At 43.1% G+C, this 23,176-nt stretch overlaps 1 protein-coding gene across 2 annotated transcripts in view; it reads left to right on the top strand.

Moving 5' to 3' along the window:
• trit1 (tRNA isopentenyltransferase 1) overlaps window positions 1-23,176 on the top strand; it is a 42,578-nt gene that overhangs the window by 17,539 nt on the left and 1,863 nt on the right. Inside the window, exons 3-10 of one of the 2 annotated variants that reach the window (XM_085791911.1) lie at window positions 2,068-2,171; window positions 2,724-2,881; window positions 4,679-4,821; window positions 4,981-5,092; window positions 10,189-10,301; window positions 10,420-10,497; window positions 21,545-21,654; window positions 22,486-22,603. In XM_085791911.1, coding sequence (XP_085648037.1) covers window positions 2,068-2,171; window positions 2,724-2,881; window positions 4,679-4,821; window positions 4,981-5,092; window positions 10,189-10,301; window positions 10,420-10,497; window positions 21,545-21,654; window positions 22,486-22,603 — 936 coding nt within the window. The remainder of the gene's footprint in view (window positions 1-2,067; window positions 2,172-2,723; window positions 2,882-4,678; window positions 4,822-4,980; window positions 5,093-10,188; window positions 10,302-10,419; window positions 10,498-21,544; window positions 21,655-22,485; window positions 22,604-23,176) is intronic. The other variant, XM_085791912.1, reaches the window with a different exon arrangement.

The raw sequence follows: 23,176 nt of genomic DNA on the forward strand, positions 1-23,176 counted from the left end.
CTTTATTGCTCTCAGTCTTCTGGCCCTCTGTCTGTTTTCCCTCCCTCAATTTTCCTCACCACTTGTCAGCGATCCTCACTCTCTTCCCGTCTCTTGTTTCTCCCTCCCTCAAACACAGTGATGCAGCCCTGTGTGTGTGTGTGTGCGTGTGAGAGGGAGAGTGAGAGAGAGAAAGGGGAGGTGAGTGACGATGGCTGAGTGGTTATTTAATTATCCCTGAGTGGAGAAGGTGGGCGACTGGAGGGAGGGAGGGAGGAAGAGAGAGAGAAGGAAAGGTGCAAGATGAGAGAAGATGCGACAGAAAAGGAAAGAGAGTGCAGAAAAGGTGTGGCAGTCAGGCTCTTGTCTGTGTGACCAGTAGGGTTTTTCCATTACTGAACTCCAATATTGATATTTTTGTGTTAATATTGTAGTTGAACCAAACTGTGGCTGAGAGAGAGTTTATAATTGGAAACAGTATTATTGACCCTTTGGTTACAGCTGTCAGTCTTTCTGATTATTGGTTAATCGGCCCATTACATTTCTCTGTGGAGGATAGAGGAACGTTTCCAGGTGGCACAAGCTGATGTGTTAAGCTGACGGATTCATACTGCAGTGACTCCCAGTGCCAGTCTCAGGACCTGTCTCATGAACCAGAAGATGATTAATAGGATTAATGCTTTGTGCTTCATGCTTTGGATGATTTTATGTCTTAGGTCTGGAATATTCATTTGAATCACACAACATGAGATGGTTAGAGGTGAGAAGTCTCATCTTAAAGACGTATGTAGAACAAATTTGAACCAGATTCACTTCAGAAATGCACGTTGCCCTCCACCGTTATTTTGCTAATATTGGTGGCAAAGCACATTGAAATGGTGGTTTAAAAAAAAAGAATGTAAAAGACATGATGACATTTATGTTGTTTTGTGTCTTCATTGGAGGGGTGAGGGACTCTTCAGGCTGAGATAAATAAGTCATTATCAATAGATTAAAGCAGAAGTAAGCGATCTGGTCGTTTTGGCTAACTTCTTGTCAGCTGAGAAGATATAACTATTTAAGACTTATATTAACACAAACATTTCGCTTACTTCTGCTTTAACTTTTCCACTGATTGTCAACATTTTTATTGCAATATTTGACCTTTCTTATGAATTACAACCATTTACTCTTTTTTTAAAAAATAAATATGTAAGTTGAATAAATACATGAAACGTACTGTATATACAGAAACATACCCAAGCAAATGAACAATGCTTTATTTTAAAGAGGAGAAAAAAAAAACACCAATCTTCCTGCCTCATACATATATTTATGTTCAACGATGGCTATAAGAGTGTATCATCATATCACCTGCACTGTACTCACTTATTGTAAACGCTGACAAGAACAAGAAATACAATATTCAGCTTAATACCGCTCTTGCCATCCTCTTTATAAGGTTTCAGTCCACACTGACTGTAAGAGGCATTGTTCTTGTTTATCAAGCGTTCTGCTGTGGCTTATGCTCTTATTAGCCACGCACTGTGTTGATGCCTGGAATCACTAACAGCTTCAGCATGTTGAGATTTGTTGCTGATTTTCTGCCTTTTCTTGTGTTTTATCCCACTGCAGCACATCTGTCATGAGATATTATTAAATTCAGTTTTTCAATGTAATTCTCTGAAACAAACAGCCATTGGCCAGCCAGGTTTTGGATTTTGGATTTTGTGTAGTGGTTTGTCTGTTTTTGCTATTACTTAAATGCAGAACTATGAGTAGAAAGACTCAGAGAGAAAGCTCAATTTACTCTCTCTTATCTGGATCCTCAGTTTTCTTGACTGTGCACATAATACGAGTCCATTAAACAAGTGCCTTAGAAAATGTACCGTTAACATGAATAACCTGAGTAGGTGTTATGTGATTTAGCAAAATGTGAGTTGCAGCCTCTCAGAGTGACTGATTAAATGAAACCTGCTGGAGCTTTTTCAGTGCCGTTATGGTTTAAATGCCACTTAAAGAAGCTCAATGGGTCATTTCAAAGGTGTTATAATTATTGTGCGGCCATCTACATAAAATGTGTGCAGATCAGTTCCCTCCTTAACATACTCAACATAGATGACATGCACAGCAGAAACAAACTGCCAATCATTGTTGGAGGAACAAATTATTACATTGAGTCTCTGCTGTGGAAAGTCCTGCTGGATACAGGGGTGAGTATCATAACGCTACGACACAAACACACTTCCCTCTGTCCTCTGTGTGTCTCTGCCAACACCTGCCATGCCTCCAGTATTTCAAGGTTATCTCCAGACAGTCTCCCACTCTGTTGTTTCTGCAAGGAAACTCATAATTTGCATAGCTCCTAACCTATGAATAATCATTATACGTAGTTCGATATGTATCATATGTCGTAAGTTGAAGCACACAGTCCACACACACACATACATATTTCGACCCATCTGTTACAACAACCTGGCAACTCACAACTGTGAGAATCTCCCATATTTTATCTATTCACTCTGTTGGCAGGTTACGCCACAGTTTATGTTGCTCTCAGTGCTCACTGATACTGTAATGAAAAAGTGTGACTATGATTTCATTACCCAGTTGCCAAGGTATGAAAAATAAGAAAATATATTGTATGTGTATATACAGTTTTTCTTATTTCTCTTTCTATGCATGTTATTTCTGGCCCAAAGCACATGACAATATTTATACAGCTTGAGTCAACTCTAAAACTTTAAATGAAATGTCTGTCGCAGCAGGAGAACGAAGAGTCGGCGGATGGAGGAGATGGGGCTCCAAGCAGAAAATTGGAGCTTGAAAAGCTAGGAGCATCTGAGCTACACAAACAACTGGTAGAAGTGGACCCCAAGATGGCTGCCATGTTACACCCCAATGACAAACGCAAGATTGCCAGGTGAGCATATCTTGCCTCTCACTGGATATTAGTGCTTAAATGGTTTAAATATCTCTTCATTTTACGCGTGTAGCTAAGGATAGGTAAATTAAACACATTTTTTTTCTAGCTTTTAGTATTTTTTTTCTTTAGTTAAGATTAGCTTTTAGTATTTTTTTATGGTTAAGTTGTTTTTGTTAGCAACTTAGTTAGTAGCAAAAGAAACACTGACAACATCAATAAATAACCAATCAAACGTTTGGACACACTTTCCCATTCATTGCTGTGGTGCCTAAACACAGCTAGCTAGCTGTGTGAGCACAGCTTCACAATTATGTTTGAATCTGGAAAAATTAAGAACAGTGATGGGAATAACGACGTTTCTAATGACAGTGCTTTTTTCATTGATCAAAAAAGTTGTTTCCCCTGTTATAACGCCGTTACCGATACTGACAATAAAATGTGCCGTTACTTGCCACTACTTGACTCAAGAAGTCCCGTCACAAAATAATACACCCGTTAAGGTGTACGTTATACAGCCTACATATTTTTTTTTCAGTTCATCAGCTACAGTAGTCGGGGAAAAAAGCTGTTTATCTGTATTGAATAGTGAGTTGGTTAGTTCCAGATAAAGAATACCGCTACCCCACCCTCCATGTGATGTAAGTACAAATGCCCAAAAACAAAACAAATCCTATTAATTTCACAAAAGTAAAATCTCCACATCAGCCATTTCATGTAAAATAGAGGTATACCCATTAATCGGCATTAATAGTACCTTTTATTATTTAATTATTTCAAACTACTTTTATTGGAAGAAGTATCAGCATGCAGTCAGGCTACATCATCTTATTGCACCATATCTAGAGAAGGTTATGGTAACACCATTAACTATCGTTATTGTTGTATTATATTGGCCATTAACAATCCATCAGTCAACCACTAATGTAAAACAATTTTGACTTTTAACTTTGTTCAAATTACATTATTTAAAAAAACCCAAGTAACTCACATTAATTTCAAAAACTGTAAACATTGGAATAATACTACATGTTTATGGAGGTGAGTTTATTTCAGCAGCAGAATTACAGCATTTTTATGAGTGCAATGGGAAACTGTTCTTTTCAACCTTGGGATAATGTGATGTGTAGTGTTTTTCGGTGTGTCATGCGATAACAACATTTTTGAGTTTTCTCATGTTTTGTGTGAGGTCTTGAAGGGCCAATGTTCTGTCTCAGGCTGACAGTCACAGTATACGACCTCCACCCAATCAGCGCTGACAGGACGAGTGTCCGTTGACACAAACACACATACATACACACATACAAAGCTTGATGAGCAGCAGTGAGTGCACTCTGGTCTGTTGTGTGAGCAGGTTAGGTTACCCTGTTCTTCTTGTTGACGGGAGAGGACAGGAATCTTTTTTATTTTAATCATCAACAAAAAAGAGCACAACCAGGCACAGCTAAAGAATCTGGTTTGGAATTAAATCTGACATTTTAAAATCTTGGCTGAAAAATAACTGGACTGGTGATTTCCTCTTTTTATTTTTACAGTTTAACATTTCTGGTGCAGGGATCACCTTTTCCTTTTTAAACTACTCTTGATTTGCTCCTCACAGGGGGAAGCTGAGGTTTTCATTTACAATGGATTATATGGATGAATGAATGATTAACTCAACTCAAGTACAGGAAGATCATAGGAAATTGTATTATTCTGAAAAACCTCTAAAAAATGATTAGTTTGGTTATGTCTGCACAATGTGCAATTTAGAGGTTTATTAAACCTTAACATCTTTGCTTGTATGTTGATCTGCAGGAGCCTGCAAATCCATGAGGAGACAGGCGTCCCTCACAGTCACTGGCTGGAGGAGCAGAGGGGCCAGGAGGGAGGTGATGAGCTTGGGGGGCCACTCAGGTACCCAGACCCCTGCATATTCTGGCTGCACGCAGACATGGAGGGTAAGGAGGGAACGATCGCATCCATTTCCTCGCATTTAAAGAACATAAATGTCGATATTCCTATGAGATCTTCAGTGCAGCATGAAATAAGATTTTTGGTGTGTCTGTCATATTTTTCTGGTACACTTGTTACATATTATTTCCTTTGTTCCCCTGCAGCTCTTGACGAGCGGTTGGATGCCCGTGTTGATGAGATGTTGTCTGCAGGACTGATAGAGGAGCTCAGAGACTTCCATGTCCGCTTTAATCAGCAGAAAGTCCAGGATGACAGGTAAGCAAATCAGCAACGAAACATATCCACTCTCTTGAATAAACACAGTCAACCAGACTCTGTTTTTTTTCAAATTCATCATCTTTTCTTTTATCTCTTGGAGAGCTCCTTAGCTTAGGGCAAAAAACGTTGGAACTGGGATTTTAGGATCGTGGGAATTGTTGCATATGGCTTCTGTTTCTAGCATTTCTGTTTTTTGTTTTTTCTTAGTAGTAATGTGCTACATTTACTTGAGTAACTTTTTGGATAAACTGTACTTGTAAGAGTAGTTATATTAATGCAGCATACGTTTTTTACTCTTACTTGAGACTTTGTATATTGTACTTTTACTCCTACTACTCCGTTACATCAAGGTACATTCCGCTCGCTACTAATTTTTATCGATCCAATGCACGATCTGTTCATTTTATTTTGACAGACATACTTCCAACAGAGGCTGCGTCTCACCAATCAAATGTAGCCATTACTAGCGACGTTTAACTCCGTTTCACCGATCAGACAGAGCCAGGCGGCAACATGACCGCACACAAAGAATTTATGGACAGCTCATAGACATCTGTATGCAAGTTATTGTGGCTGAATTTGCCTTACTTTATGTTACTTTGTAAAGATTTAATATATTGTCTTGGTTGTTAAGTGTTGTTCTTTGGCAACATCTGAATTTGTTCATTGCTATTTTATATTTTTGTGTATTTTATTACAATCATGCGCTGATTACAACAACTACTACAACGAATAAATCATAGGTTACTCAGCAGTTACTCTTGGGGTGATGATGATCCAGACGTTCAGTCTGAAGCCGGAGCTAACTCCTCTCGTCCATGTAACCAGGGCGATGAAGACGGCCAAGTAGCTATCCAGTTATTTATTTCTCCTTCCTGCTCTGACAGGTCACTCTGTTCTGTACCGACCAATTTAGATACAGCCCACACACGGTTGCGAGTTTAGATCAGGCGGGACTAATATTTCTTTTGGATGTCCAGTGATTATTAATAATTGCAGAGATAAAGCCTCTCTGTAGGACCTCAGCACTGCCCGGGGAGTCTGGTGATTGGTGCTTATTACCACAGGGCCTCAGGTAGTTCTCCACACATTTGATGGACATTGTTGTGGTCCTGGAAATAAAATACTCACACTACTATGGTGTCTGTTAAACTGCGGATTAGTTTAACATGATATAGATTGACATTTTGTCTCTCCTTAACAGTAACCACATGATCAGTAGTGAACTGGAGCTGTGTCACTCTCATCATATGGGTCCACTGTTTGCTCTCTTGTTGTATGGTGGTGTTTATGAGCTAGAGCTTCTTATTATATAAATAACTGAACTTACAGTTATGACATGGTGTCCCCACTTGTTTTAAATATGTTTTAAATTGAGCTAGACCCTCTACTGGCCACACACGGATGCATTTTTATGGTTGAAGGGTGTTAATTGGAATTTATTGTAATTCTGGAGGACATTTTTGACCAGTGGAAAAGTATTTTATAAAACACAGAAACCAAAATGTCAGACACAGTGTCAACAGAACATCTGTCAGTGTGTATTATTCGCTTTCTTGCTGTGTAACGTGCAAGTGTGAGTCACGACACACGCTGCACCAGAAGACAATTTGAGAGATAAGGAGTGTCGGTAATTGTCCATGAATTACAACTCACTGCCTTCTATGGAAGATATCATGATTGACATTTTCACTAACAAGCACGCGGGAATTGATTCTGCAAGCTTTTTTTTTTTTTTTACTTTCCAGCAACAAGCACTTTCTCTGGCAGGAACACATTCTCCAATTTAACTCTACCAAGGCATTTCTAGATTTAGCTGCAGCAGCTACCTACTCACCATATGGTGCAATACAGGAGCGTTATATGAGTGTGATTTTATCTTTTATTCACCTATGTGTTATTTTTTTTTCTTCTCATGTGTAAAAATGTATGAATATATGAATCCTGATATTATTGATACTGTGTCAGAATTTGGCATTGACAATGAAATGTTTAAGAGATTTGTGTGCAACATGAAATATGTATAAAGATGTACATGAGCTACACTAATAGCTGAAACAGATATGTGGAAACAGACTGCTGTGTGTGTGTGTGTGTGTGTGTGTGTGTGTGTGTGTGTGTGTGTGTGTGTGTGTGTGTGTGTGTGTGGCAGTAGATATCGATACTTGTATGTGTGTGTTGGGGTGTGGCTGCAGGGAGTTGATGCATTGATGGAACCATGCCCAGGAAGCTGCCAGTTCCCTTCCTTCGTCCCTCCTTTCTTTCATCACCCCATCACCCCATCCCACCTCATCAAACAGCCTCCTCCTCCTCTTTCTCTCTCTCTCTCTCTCTCTCTCCCTCCCTCCCTCCATCTCTGCCACTATTGCCCTCTCAGCAATCTGATCACCCAAGCACTTTACCCCCCTTACTTCTCTCTCTCTCTCTCTGTCTGTCTCTCCTTCACCCTCATGTCTCCATCCCCAGCTGGCTGCTGTGGCCAGACATCAAGGTCAGATCTCTCCCTCCCTCCCTGCCTTTCCCTGTCTTTCTTTTCCTCCCTCCATTGACTCTACATTTCCTGTGCTCAGTCGCTATTCTCAAATTTCTGTCTCTGCCCGTCTAGCCAGATTTATTTTTTGTTATTTCCTCTTCTTGTTTCTGTTAAATGTTACAAGTTATGGGCTAAACATAGTCATTATTATTATTATTGCAATGTTTGGTCTACCATGTGTTTAAAAAAAAAAGAATGAAGTTGCTATAGAAAAAGGCAAAAGAACAAAAAAATAACCTAAAGAAAATATAAAACCCATACAAAAGAAAGTCTATAAATCCAAAGAAATCTCATGTTCGGTGTAATGACCTGAACATTATCAGACAACAAGTCATCTGCAAAGATCATGTGTCTTCGATTTGTCTTTCCTGTTGGCTCCAAAGAAGGATTTTCTTGTTAACTTGGAATGAAATCAGACCATCTGAGAATTAACATAAACTGTGCAGGTCACAATGGTGAATTCAGTGATGTTATCTAAGGAAATGAAATTGTTTTGATCAGGCCGGCCAGAACATGGCAGCTGTAAAAATAAAACTGTGCTGTTTTATTTATTTGGGATGTAAATACAATACAATACAATATAATACAACATTTTTTGCAGTGATACCTGGCTCACTGATCTGTCAGCTGACACAATTTGCCACGAAAGCAGTACCACTGTCATACTGTCAATCATAACGCAGTCACATCAGAGCTATTTTGGTCTTACATGTTTCCTTCTTTATTTCCAATTTTTGTTACGGATAGAGAGTTTTTATTATTTGAGTAGCAATAAGTGCATTTTCCTTGCTACATAGAAATCCACGTGAACAGTGTAAAGAGCATAACAGAAGCAGAGCAGATGATTCTAACAGCATCCAATTCTTCTTCAGCTGTAGTATCAAACAGATCATTTTGTTTTAAAAAAGTGTTTCACATAACACAGACCACCACATATTGATTTTTTTTTTTTTTTTTTTTTTTTTAAACTTTTGGCTTATTTACACTTTCAAAAGAGTTGAACTTTTCACACTGAATTGACTTGCCCTCCGTACACGCATCAAATCAAATCAAATCTTTATTTATAAAGCACTTTTCATACATTAAAAATGTAGCACAAAGTGCTTTACATGTTTAAAAGCAGTCCCCAACCCTACCCCATCCTAGCACATACACATACTGTACACACAAATAAAGTAATCTTAGAAACGTGTGGCTGAATACAGAGGAGCCAGGTCAGGAGACACCATCAGCCGTCTGCGCTGGGTGCTGCAGAAACCACAGACCTGCCTGTCATAGTCTAACCAGACCAGTGGGTCATCCCCATGCGCCTGTCATTCAGGGTGTGCAGCATGCAGCATTCATGCTTTGTGTGTGTCTCCCATTTGTGAGCAATCTGAGTTTGTGGGTTAATATTTGTTTGAAGCGTGTAACATGAAGAAATTAGGCATTTTATACCCCCTCCCCTTAAAGCCCCCCTCCCAATCAAGTGTCACATTTAAGTATATATTTTTTCATGCCTTTATTTGATAGGACAGTTGAGAGAGACAGGAAATGGGAGGTAAAGAGAGGGGGAATGACACGCAGGATAGGGCCGCTAGACGCGGGATTCGAACTGGGGCCGCCTGCAGTGAGGACTGACACATGGGGCGGGTGCTCTACCAACATTGTAGACGGCGCATATAGCAGCTTGTATATCGCTAGCATTTACACAGCACCGTCCATGCCAGAGTGTAAACAGTCTGTATTCCTCAGTGCCATTGTTTCGCTGTTTCCATTTAACATTGATTTTTCGTTAGTGAGGTCAACTGTTATGATAGAATAAAACACACTTTCTTGCACCGGCAGAGAGAAAAATGATACCACAGCTAACCTCTGCTACTTTTGCAATCATTCCAAATTCAGAAAGGATTTGAGGTCATTGAACTTAACACACATTGCAATAGAGGGGCTATTACTACAATCACAGAGGTACAGCTTGGGCTTGAACAGACAGCATTGCTCAAATTGGGATGATATGGTTTGATATTGTTCTGTCTGCACCGTCTGCTGATGTAACCAGCGGCTCCTGCCCCAACCTGATGTCACCCCGGTCAGACTACTATAGTCTCGGCACCTGTGGGTCCTTCTGCCAGTGCCTTTCACTTTTTTTAATATTGTTCTGTCACTTTGTCCCCCGAAGGGCCTCACATCTGCTCAGACAGATATTCTTTGTTCAGGGAGGCAGAGGGAGATGGAGGGGGAGGTGGAGAAGGTGACATGAGTCACCACTGGGTGTCTAGAAATGTCAAGCTGGAGATGGAAACTTTTTGTATTGGTGGGTAACGTCTCTCCTCCTCTCCTCTCCTCTCCTCTCCTCTCCTCTCCTCTCCTCTCCTCTCCTCTCTGCTCCCCTCCTCTCCGCTCTCCTCTCCTCCTCTCCTCTCCTCTCCTCTCTCATCTCCTCTCCTCTCTCCTTTCCTCTCCTCTCCCCTCCTCTCCTCTCCTCTCCTCCCTCCCCTCCTCTCCCTCTCTCCTCTCCTCTCCTCTCCTGTTCTCCTCTCCTCTCCTCTCCTCTCCTCTCCTCTCCTCTCCTCTCTAGTCAGAGCTATCAACATGGGATTTTCCAGTCCATTGGTTTTAAGGAGTTCCATGAGTACCTGACTGCTCCTGAAAGCATCACCCAGCAGGAGAAGTGCACACTACGAGACAAAGGTCTGATCAAAGTCCCAGAGATGGACTTAGATTCACTGGTTGGTCGACTGATTTACAGATCAGCGAGGTGAATGTATTTTTAACAAAAATGTTTCGGCCTCTTCTTGATTCTGTCCAGGTATAGAAGCTGTGAAGATCGCTACAAAACGTTATGCCCGTAAACAGAACAAATGGGTCCGTAACCGCTTCCTTAAACGTGAGTACCTTTCACCCACCTCATCCAGTGTGTCTCTCCTCCACAGTCCACTTCCTTAGCAATCAGCACTCTCTTTAACAAGCTGAGATTCATGCGCTCCATTAGACACACAATAAGCCTCTGAGACACTGTGGTGTGGTGTAGGATTAAGGTTATGTCACAAAACAATCATCAGTTTTAAGTGCAGTTTAATTTGGACAAAATCTGAACTTGTTTTCCTCATAACTTTACTAATGAGACTATATAGTATAATATTTTTATACTTTTGAATCAGTTTTTTGACATTTTGAGAAATTGAATTCTTTATTCTTTATATTACACATTCTTTATATTACACAGGGCGGCTGTGGCTCAGGAGGTAGAGCGGGTCGTCCACTAACCGGAAGGTCGGTGGTTCGATTCCAGGCTCCTCCAGTCAACATGTCGAAGTGTCCTTGGGCAAGACACTGAACCCACACTTGCCCCTCGATGTGTCCATCGGGGTATGAATGTGTGTGAATGCTTAGTTTCCTGCACTATGCACAGTGCTGTATGAATGTGTGTGAAAGGGTGAATGTGACCATTACATTGTAAAGCGCTTTGAGTGGTCCAAGAGACTAGAAAAGCGCTATATAAGTGCAAGTCCATTTACCATTTACCATTTATTTTCATGCCAAGCGTTGGATGAGAAGTTTGATACCTAATAGTGCTGGATAACCTAAAGAAGGGACCAAAGCTCACTGTGTCTCAGTAAGAGAAACAAGAGGTGTATTTCTCTATGTTGTGTTTAAAATTGCATTGTGGTTTGGAATCACTTCCATTTTGCTTAGATGTATAAAGGGTCTGATTGTGTTATATGTATATTTTATGTGTGGACATCTGATTCATTTATTCACTGGCTGAGAATTGGATTTGATTCAACGCCGACTCTGTGATCTGCTGTGACGTTATCGAGCAGATAATGTTTCAAGTTCCATCCCTGGCGTACACCTGCAGCTGACCCTTTTTCAAATACCAAGTCCCCCTGTGGCACCAAATGCATAGAAATGAACTATAGTGGCTGGTTACCTGCCAGAGGGGCTGGCACAGGAGGATGGATTTAAAAATAAGCCAGCACTGCCAAAACCAGCTTGTGTTTGGCAGGTGCTGATTTCCCACCCTGGTTGCTGCCTGTGGAAGTCGGACGTGTTTTAAATGTATATAAAGACTGTGTGTGTTTCTCTGTTCCAAATGGAAACCTGGCCTCTCTGTCCCACCAGCAGCATGCCCTGCAGTAACCCAGCCTCCTAATCCTGTTAGGCCCAAATGGCTTAAGCCACGCCAGGCCCTAAACCTCAATACCCCTCTTTCTGAGTGCCCGCCTACCCGCTGCACACACCATATGGTCTTCATCACATGTGTGTGTGTATATCCGTGCTACTACCCTTTTACATATGCCGTAATCTGTCTGAAGTCGCCTCTGCCTCTGCGCATGTGCGCCAGGCAGTCGGTGTGTATGTGTGTGTGTGTGCTTCCTCACAAGTCTAGGCTCAGGATTTGCCAGACAGTTTTTTTTAGCAACAACAAGTGTAGCTGTTGAGGTGATGGCAAACTTTAAGTGTGAAAGTCTGAAACTTTGTGTCCCATAAAGTTTCTCTTGCCTATAAATGGGAATGAAAGTAGCTACTGATGCAACTCAGCAGTCACCAAAGGTACTGTGAAAATGCTCATGCAGTTTATTTGCGGTTGGTAGGATCTGCTAAAGTTTTAAAGTGTCAAATGTAAAATCTGATATTTTTTATTCTCTGAATTTTGCCTATTTCCTGGGTATTGTCATAATAGTACATTTCACACGCCAACTCAGCTCAAGATATTTGGGAAATGCAACGGCTGAGCCACCTACATCTCTTCAAAAGCTTTAGTCAAACAGAGATGATCCCAAACTCCTGTCTGCAAGTGCAGCCTGTGTAAACATAGAAGAAAGTCCCCTGAAAATCCCTGTAGCTATTGTAGTGCCTGAATGACATCAGGACTGACAGTAGAGCAGGCAGCAAATATGATCAGCACTAAATGTTAAGAGTCTGACACCGCCTCCCACGGACTCTGTAAAGACACCACTTCACTACTATAGAATCTGGTTGAAGCGCTACAGAGTTCTGACACTTGTCAACCAGGATCGTGTTGTTTGTTTTAGTGGAAAACAAACACAGCCAAGCATTTCTAATGATGTCTGATGGCAACATGTTGCAGCTGGTACCAATGAGACGATGAAGCATGTTGCAGAAGTGGTCATGTTGGAGCTGTAGATCCATGAGTCTGAAGGTGTCTTACAGTAGATGCCGTAACACAGCACAGTGGATTAAGATGTGAAGAGGGAAGAGTTTGATTCTCTGTTTTCACAGTGATCAGCACTTTATCTCTCTCTCAAATCTGATTTAAACTAGAAGAAGTGTTACAAAATACTGCACAAGAAATATGAACCTGACTAAATTCAATGGACTGTTCCTCAATGTGAAACATGCACTCCAGCGAGGAAGAGGAGATTATGAAGATCAAGCCCTGAAGAACTTTCCAAAAAGCTTCACTTTCACTAGATCTAGAGAATATGACCATGGTTGACAAATGCCTTTTAAAGGGATACTTCACCCAAAATCAATGACTACAGTTATTGTTGTTGTTTTTTTTAACCAATTTTCTACTCACCGTCATGCCAAGGAAGGGTTCTGAGAACTTTGTTTTGAGTCATCAAAACGCTTTTGGAGGTCCAGGGGGGTCTGGCTGGCAACAGATTTTCATATAATGGTGGATGGTGCTCACTTTTGAATCGTCACTAACACATACTATGAAAAATCCAAATACCTCCATACTGCTCTTCCGTACTGACCCAAGTGTCCTGAAGCCGCCACATGAAAAAGTTGTATGATGTAAACACGGAAGAACATCTTGCAGCAAATCTTGCGCATCTTGCACAGCCACTGGGAGCTACTACTACAACAAGGCTAAAAACAGAGATGAAATAAATGGGACACTTGGTTCAGTACAGATGAGCAGTATGGAGGTATTTGGATGTTTCATAGTGTGTGTTTTGGACAATTCAAAAGTGAACACTATCTGCCGCCATTGTATGAAAATCCGTTGCCAGCCGGACCCCCCCTGGACCTCCAAAGGCGTTTTGATGACTCTGAAAGTTCTCCAAACCCTTCCTTGGCATGACGGTGAGTAGATGATTGGTGAATTATTGATTTTGGGTGAAGTATCCCTTTAAGCAGGCTCAGAGCTCACCAGGATCACACTCCCATATCTATAGATGATTTCTCAGTGCCAGGTCTTCAACATATATTTGCCTAAAGGACGGGCTTTGTCGTCGCTGCCACCCCTGCTCCTTAACCCCGGCTATTCCCGCCTTTCTGTTCTGCGTCGTCTCCGTTCACCTCCCTCTCCCGCTGTGACTGCTGACCTCTTTTATGTTTCATCTGAGCCAACACACACACACACACACACACACACACTCACACAGATGCCAGGAGGCCTCAGCTGAGCAGGCTAATCTCTTGAAGCATTACAGAGCTCCCGGGAATTTGCCCCGACCACACAAACTCAGGCAGCAGGGTCACAGAGGGCTACGCGGACCAAACCAAGCATAGACGGACGGGTGGTTTCAAAGGCAGCGGCGGAAAGACTGGCGCTGGAGAGTTGCGTGTAAATGCACTGGTCCTAAAAAGTCAGTTAAGAGGTAGTGGTGTTGAGATCTCACTGTGTGTATATGGTGTCACCAGATGAGTAGGAGCCGGTTGAATCCAGTCAGGCCCTTTGCAGCCTGTATAGAAGCAGTGAAACCTCCGTTATGAAGCTTATAGAGCTCAGTTCCTATTAGACATTAGTTGTTGATTCAGGTGTTGTATAGTGTGTGTGGTGCTGATGAGCTGTAATGCCAATCCACAGACTTTATGTGGTAATATTAAGTTACATACATCACGTAGCTGCCACCTCTCATGGAATTAACAGCAGAATGAATCAGTGGAATAGATGCAGATGTATAAACATAACATAAACGCAAAAAGCAGCTGCAGGCAGTAAACTGACAAAAACGCTATACGTCGCTAAGCAACACAGTAGTTGTTGATGCTCTCTTGCCGTACTGCGGGTTTGCAACAATCTGTCATTTGTGGAACACACCTGCCCGAGAATCACTCCCCTGTGCAGCCGAGTCGTCCGCAATCTGCTCCAAACCACCAGACTCCTCTGCTCATTCCCCTCGCAGTGCAAAACAAAATCAGTCCGGTCTCTGATCTCGCAAGTTTTTCAAACGCCGAGCTGAACGAGCTGCAGGCACAGCAGCAGGTGGAAGGTGGTGTACGCCTCACTGACAGTAGAAGTGAATGCAGAAGTCGCAGCTGGAGCATCCACCGTCAGTGATTTTAGCATTTAGCAGAACCAGTGTGCACTTGTTGGTCTCACAAAGTGGAAGGTGTGTTTTGATTTGGAGCACTTTTTTTGCCTGGTGGTGCAATAAATCACTGATTGATTAGTTGAGGCAGATGCAAAGTTTTTTGACCGACACTAATCTGAACCTTTGCTCCGTGATCGTGACACCATCTTGAGGTCCATTGCGCAGCAGTGATCATATTGCATAGTTTGACCCACCAGAGGTCCAAATGCACCCGCTGACCCTCGCTCAGCGAATGTAAACATTTGGAGCATGTGAGCTGAGAGCGGATCCTGTCTGTACACAGAGTGGTGTCCTCCAGCAGCCACACACCAGGACACTGCAGCTGCTGCTGCTGCTGCTGCTGCTGCTGCTGCTGACGCACCAGCGGCTTCTCCTCCGCTGCAGCTGCTGTTGTGGCTCTTTCTATCTAAAGAATCATCACTTTATCCACCCCTGGTCAGAGATAAGAGATGAATGGAAACAAACAGGGAGCTTCACTGCTTCTGACACAGTGAAGTAGGTTACAGAAGCTAGGTTGACGACCTGGTTGTTGGCCGGCTCGTAAATACACAGAGTGAGGCGAAATCACACAGCTCAAAGGCACAAGTTTAACCTAGATTTCCAGTTTGTTGTTGAAGCGACAGCAACTGACAGCGAGGGAGCAGGTGGGTGTTGAGTGTCTTAAATACTTTTCAGCAGGTTACGTGCTTCTTGATGGACTCAACTGTGGGTTGCTGTGGGGATTGAATCACCAGGCAGCTCCAGTAAATCATAAGTGAAAAGGCCAGAAATTGAAAGAAACAACTACATGTAATAGAAAAAAATTATCTTTTTCATCATCTTAGTCATGTATGTACATGTACTACATGACCTTTACCACTTGCAGTTTAATTTGGACAAAATCTGAACTTGTTTTCCTCATAACTTTACTAATGAGACTATAGTATAATATTTTTATACTTTTGAATCCATTTTTTTAACATTTCGAAATATTTAACTCTTTGTTTTCATGCCAAGCGTTGGATGAGAAGTTTGATACCTAATATGCTAAGCTAAAGACAAGTGTTGGATAACCTAAAGAAAGGACCAAAGCTCACTGTGTATCAGTAAGAGAAACGAGAGGTGTATTTCTCAAGAACGTCTGTTGTGTTTTAAATTGCATTGTGGTTTGGAATCACTTCCATTTTGCTTAGATGTATAGGCTAAAGGGTCTGATCGTGTTGTGTATATTTCAGGCGTGGACATCTGATTCATTTGTTCACTGGCACCGAATTGAACAGCAGCAATTTGACAGAACAACAGTTGGACAGATGTTGTTGCGTTTTTCAATCCTGTTGCATCTCTGTGCTTAAATTCCTTGTTAGTTATCGACCGCCAAATCGACCAACGCTGACATATTTGCACTAAGTTTGCATCGGCTCTTGTGCAAACACGAAAAATATGGCAATATGGCTGAGAGCGGCTCTTCTCTGTACACAGACCAGGACGCTGCTGCTGCTGCTGCTGCTGTGGCTCTTTCTATCGGAAAAATCATCACGTCATCTGTTACTTCCACCCCTGGTCAGAGATGAAGATGAATGGAAACAACAGGGAGCTTCAGACACAGTGAAGTAGGTTACCGAAGCTAGAGAACGACCTGGTTGTTGGCCGCGCTCGTAAATACGCAGAATGAGGCGAAATCACAATCACACGGCTCAAAGGCACAAGTTTAACCTAGATTTCCAGTTTGTTGTTGAAGCGGCGGCAACTGACAGCGAGGGAGCAGGTGGGTGCTGAGTGTCTTAAATACTTTTCAGCAGGTTACGTGCTTCTTGATGGACTCAACTGCGGTTGCTGTGGGGAGTGAATCACCAGGTCAGTCAGCTCAAATTAAATCAAGATTAATTTCTCCTGCCTTAAAGTGCGCCTGCATGTGGGTGTACGCTTATAGGACGTGCGCTTGTGTGGTTATAAGGAAATGTTTAATTAGTGGATTTAATTACTCATAAAAAAATGTTAATATGAGGTTATATTCATTTTAATAAGTGCCACCTTTTATGCTGAGGATGCCAGCGCCCTCGGAGCTTTTAAGTCCCCAGAGACATGCACATGAGCACACGCGCTCTACCTGTAACCAGAATACGCAGGTGTAGTTTGACTGAGGCCCCGTGAGTGTTAAGTAACAGGGGTGTAGGTATCTTTTAGTCTCAGGGGTGGGTGAGTGAGTGAGGGATGGAGGGTGAGAGGGAGGGAGAAAGAGAGGAGAGGAGAGGGGAGGGGTAGGGGGGGTAGCACATGGGTAGCTGGGTGCATGGAGAGTGAACGTAATCTGATCCAGCTGAGGCAACAGGTGTGGGGCGAGTTTACACCCTTGTCTTCTAGCAAGTGCAAAGCTTTCATAGACACACATAGACACACAGATGCCACCTCCTCCCATGGAGCTAAAGGCAAGTCAGGGTTGTTGTTGTTGCCACGGAGACCTCCCCGTCACCTCCAGTTGCCGAGGAGGGGAAAGGCATGAGGGGACAGGAGCAGGACACGGAGGGTTAAACAGAGATGAGACAATATGCATTTCCAGTAAGTAATTAGTGAAAAGAGGAGAAATTGAAAGAAAAAGTCTAAATTTAATAGAAAAAAAAAAATCATCATCTTTGTCATGTATGTATTTTAAAAGAAGACAGGCCTCCACTGCAGCAGAAATCCCCATAAATAAAGAATAACAGCAGCAGCAGCAGCATGCAACCACACCACCCTTGGTTTGACTCCAGAGCACTCAGGGCTGCTCGTCTCCTACACCACACAAGTGAAAAGCCAAGAAGTATCACAGCTCTGAACTCTGGAGCTCCATACTATATGACCTTGTTGATGCTCGTGATCTTTATCAATATTTTAGAGTAAAAAGAATTCCAAAAATGTTGTTTTGGACAGATGTTGTTGCATTTTCAATCTTGTTGCATTTCTGTGCTTAAGTTCCTTGTTAGTTATCGACCAACAAATCCACCAATGCTGACATATTTACACTCGATTGTGCAAACACCAAAATTTGCTCAAATATGGCAAAAAAAACATTGTTTGGAAAGGAAAAGCTGTTAATAAAAGAGAAAGTTGTCTAAAGATCAATACAAGTTACGACTTAGTTATTATGTTATCTTCAGTTTTGAATATATTTGTATGAAAATACTCTGGAGTGCTGAGATTTGCATTTTATTTTCTTAAAATTTGCATAATGTGTTCTTTAGACAGTTGACTATTTCAGAGACAGTTGACGGGACAGATAGAGACAGGAAAGCAGAGACACACTGGGATTCCCCAGAACTTGCACAACATTGTGATCGGAGTGAAGAAGAACAGAGGCAAAAGAGACATCAACAACCAATGTGCCAAAAAACCATTTAATTACTTCAGCGCCAAGTTTTCTGAACTTCTGCGTGGCCACGTCTTTCAGGAAGCTCTCAGACCTCCGGGACTTTACCTGATCTAGAGACGTCGGACTTGAACGACGGATAACGAGAGAGGGAGAGAAAGTGGAAGTGGGACCGCAGGAAAGAGGAAGGAGGCTGTTGAGTGAGCCAGAGGCAGCTGTCGTGTTCCAGTGTGGAGCGCGGCCAAAGAAGCACAGCTGGGCTGAGGACGCCACACACACACACACACACACACACACACAGTGGTAGCTGAGTTTTTATAGCAAAGCACACACAAGCGCACACCCTCACTCAGCAAACATGAGACAGCAAGCGACTCGTTACAACAGGTGGACCACTGTTTCAACACAACACTGGCAGGCAGCTGCCCAGCGACAGGAGATGCTCTTTCTTGTTGGCAAAGCAAGAGGCAACACTCAAAGGGGGTGTGTGTGTGTGTGTCGTGTGTGTGTGTGTGTGTCGAGTCGAGTCGACCACCCTGCTCTTTGTCCCCTCAGCATTTCTTATCAACCCTCATTCACTGCGGAGTGGATTAGCAGAGTTAGATTTCACCAGATCCCAAACAAAAAGCGAGCGGAGCAGCTAGAGCAGGCTTGAGGGCTTGAGGTGGAGGAGGACGTTCCATCCAGCATCTGGCAACCCACCACACAGAATCTCCCTTTTATTTACCACCACTCCACTCTGCCCCGTAGGGAAGGGAAGGGAAGGGAGGGGAGGGGGAGAGCGCTGAAGGGAGTTGCGGGAGGGGCCGGCGGCGTTGAGATGAAAAGAACAAAGTGAGAGGAGAGACAGTGGCAACAGGAGGGCACCTACTCCAACGCTGCATCTGGTATGGGTATGCCAGGTGACGCTCGCCACCACCACCTGCCTGCTATTGTGCCACAAATACAAAAGACTTCCCCCCTCAAACACACACACATACACACTGTAACCACGGCGATGAAACCTGACGCTTTGATTAACAGTCACTACTGTTTTTTTTTAAAAAAAAAGAAAAACACTACCAGACAAATTGACCCGCTGTAACGACTGCATAAACACACATGCAGGGGAGGCTGGGGGATTATCAGCGCGCACAGAGAAAACACACGGCGGGAGGCTGAGTGTTGCCGGGCGCTCAGACGCCGCCGATGAGGATCTCTGTGTTTATTTTGCCTCTCACTCCCTCTCGTCAGTTATTCAGCTGACCTCCACGTGAAATAAATGAAAATACATCACGTGGTTAAAACGCGGCTAATTGTAAATTAAAGCCGGCAACACGCAAATTTAAAAACCGCAGGGAAAGAAATGTGGCTCATGCCAAAAAAAAACAAACAAAAAAAAAAACAGGTCAAACAAAACCTAAGTGTAGCTACAGCTTCCTGGGCGTGGCTCTGTGAAGACTCCCATTGTTCCCACACACTCAGTCCTCTGACAGAGGCAATGCTGTCGGCCGTGTAGAATGATGACCGGTCATACAGTAACCACTTTGTGTTCCTCAGTAATAATGAAGTCCCAGTAGAGGAACTGCAGTCTGTAGGGTGTCTGCTGCCCTCGTCTCCACAGTTCACACTGTGTATTTAAAGGATTAAGTCATAATTGAGTTGCCTAACTGTGCCTTACAGGTTAATGGGATTCATTTACCTGAGTGTATTTGCACCTGAATAGAGCGGGCAGGTTTGGTTTATGGGTATTGCACACTTTCACGGTTCCTGCTTAATGTATCCTAATGACTTCTTTAGCAGCTGCCCGTCCTCCCTCTATCTAGCGCCACCATGAGGTAGAATTTACTGCCTTTTAAATGAAACGTGTTTACAGCTTATGGACTGGTTTGAGTGAGATGATATATAGACAATCAATGTCTGTCTAAGCATCAGCATGCTGAGGGGGGAATTCCACAGATTTTACACATTAGAGTCTCGAGGAGTGCTGCTGCTGCACCGGGCCGGGGGCTCCGGGGAGGTTTGGGGGCTCCAGAGGGAGCTGCTGGTGTGAACCCTGACGGATCGCCTCAGGGGTCACTTATCCAGAAGACTTGGCAAGTCACTCGTTCAAATTCTCTTCTGAATTTCAGCTTGAAGAAATATTCTGTTTGCTACTCGACGTAAAGGTTTTTTTTTTAAACCCATTTCCCAAGTTGTGATTGCTTCCTGTCCTTGTAGCAGAGCAGATATCCTGGGCCGTGGGTTAAAAATCTTATTGCTAATAAATGAGATGCTAAAGCTTAAGACATCGGTTTAGTTTGTTTTCTTGAAAGTATTTAGCGTAATTTCACTTTATTTTCCACTCTTCCGTTGTATTTCTATATTTTCCGGTCATTTTTTTTCATCTGAGTAAAAAGACAAATCTCAAACTGCACTATAAATGTAATATTTATGTCAGGAGTCTGACTTTGTTTAGATTGCAGCTGTTTCTCTATAGTCTCCATGCATCTTCATTTCCTGTTTGCCTGTGGTGTCTTCAGTCAGTGCAGGGCAGTGGCTCTTGATGCAGACAGGCGCTCAGATAGACGGACAGATACGCCGACAGACTGCTGTTTAGTGCTGAGGCCTGGCCCGGAGACTGCTGACTGATGCAAAATAGAAACACGGGGGTGGAACAGTTAGAGACAGGGAGAGAGAAAGAGAGAGGGAGAGGGAGGGAGGGAGGAAGGGAGAGTGAATGAAAGCCGAAGCGAGACTGATGGCGAAAGAGAGAGGGAGAGATGGTGCACAAGAGAGAAGGGCGGGCGGGAGGAAGGAGGGAGAGACATTATCGAGCCAGTGTGAGTCAGCAGGTTGACAGAGCTTCAGGGTGCAGCTCCAGCACATCACAGCTACTGTAAATCTCCCAGTTTGTACTGGATTCATCCTGAAGTCGCCCCCCCCCCCCCCCGGCCCCCCTGTGAGCTGCAGTCACACACTCTGGGCCCATTTTTGTTTCTTATTAAAGTATAGAATCATTTGCAGGTCAGTAGTTAAACATCAAACACGGATATCAGTATCAGCCTCTTTGATACAAGTTCATCAGTGCTTTGGTTGTCTTGTCTGTGGTAAAAACTACACAGTAGAGCCATGTTGTCACAGATCAAGTTCAAAGTGGCGGTAAGATAGTGGTCGAAACGTTGTCAGAGGCTTTTCCACACGTCAATAAAAATGGATGTGGAAACACTGAATCAAAATATCAGCCTTGAAAAGACCTCGTTGCAATTATTGGCGGCCTGCGATGGCCTCGTAAAAAAAATGCATAATGTGTGCTAAGTGTGTGTTTGACCTGTGTGTGTGTGTCTGTGTGTGTGTAGGGCCCGGAGACAACGTGCCAGCGGTGTACGGCCTGGAAGTGACAGACGTGAGGAGGTGGGAGGAGACGGTGCTGGACCCTGCACTGCAGATACTGGACAGTCTGAGTAAGGTGGGGCCTCAGCCAGACATAAAGTCGCCGCTTCTTCTCCCCTTTTGTTCCTTTTCCCCTTCTTCGCCGCCACTCCCTCTTTAATTGCTTATTTCCATTTTGTTGTTTTCTCCCCCGCCGCGTTTCCCTCGCATCACTTTACTTGTCTCCTTCACCAACATTTGGTTCCTTCCCACGTCCTAATTAGTTCCTGTTTGTTTGCTTGATTTCTTTCTACTTTCCTTGTTCCCTTCCTTTTTTTCCCATCTCCTTTTCATCCCACCGTCACATTTTCCACAATTCTTCTCCATCCTACTTCTCCGTCTTCCCTCGTCTCATCTTCCTGTTTTTCCCTTGATTCGTCCTCTCTGCTTCCTCACTGTCCTTCCTTCATTTCTTTGCGTCTTTTGTCCAGTTCTACCTCATTAAACCCTCTTTTCATCTCCTTTCTTCCTTCCCTCCTCCTTCCTTAATGTGTTCCTGCTCCTTTTCTGTCTTATTTTCATTAATTTCTTTTCATAAGCCCTCATAATTCCTTTTCCCCCACTTAAAAGCTATTTTTGTCTTTATTTGTCATCCCCTCCTTCTTTCTCACCTGCCTCTAGTGTTGCTTCATGTTGCTTTTTGTCCTGCTCAGTGCTGTGCCCAGAATCACCCCCTATTGCCTACTTAGTGCACTATATTAGTCATCCACCATTTAATTTGATTGACTGTAATTGTAAACTGTGTTGCTCACTATGATGTAAACTAATGAAGGGAATAGTGAATGAGTGAACAAAGGAGTGATTTCAAACACAGCTGAATATTTCATCACACTCTACTAATGTTAAACTCTCTGGCTCAACCAATCAGGGTGAGGAGCCAAAGATTCCACCAATCAGAGTGCAGGAGGCGGGGCAGAAAAACAAACGGAGCCTCCACACCTGTGATCTGTGCGACAAAGTGATTATTGGTGACCTCGAGTGGACAGGTGAGGCCGTGAATATGAATATCTGGATTTCTGAAAGTAATTGCATGAGGTTGAATTTTATTTGACAACTACAGTAGCCTAGAAATCTAGACGCAGGGTCGGTCTAGAAACGAGCCATAGGAACTTTTTGAGTCTCGAGCACCGTTTGTGTTCACCAATCACAGCGCTCTATCTGTTTAGAGAGTCTTTGGGCGGGCTTAACGCGATGACGACATACTTGCGACGGTGAAAAACATGACAAGATGGGTTTGGCAAAGGAGCCGTTCGGTTTGAATCGGCGTTGGCATCAACTTTGAAAGAATCAAACTTGTCATTTTCTTTAAAAGTTGAGCAAGAAACTGCACTAAAGTCATTCATTTCGAAGAAGGATGTTTTTGGTGTTTTGCCGACGGGATATGGGAAAAGTTTAATCTACCAACGTCATCCTGCTCTTTGCTCTGATTGGTTGTAGCGCTACCCTATTGCGTGCAGAGGCAGTTTGAAAGACAGCCTTCATCCCGCCCCCTGGATTGAGCCGAGGTCTGCCGGTCGCTTGTCAGGCTACAACTACAGTACTATACTATAAAAATGTAG

Source organism: Trachurus japonicus, chromosome 11 (assembly GCF_045865225.1).
Source record: "Trachurus japonicus isolate A0001 chromosome 11, Traja_1.0".
Classification (NCBI taxonomy): domain Eukaryota; kingdom Metazoa; phylum Chordata; class Actinopteri; order Carangiformes; family Carangidae; genus Trachurus; species Trachurus japonicus.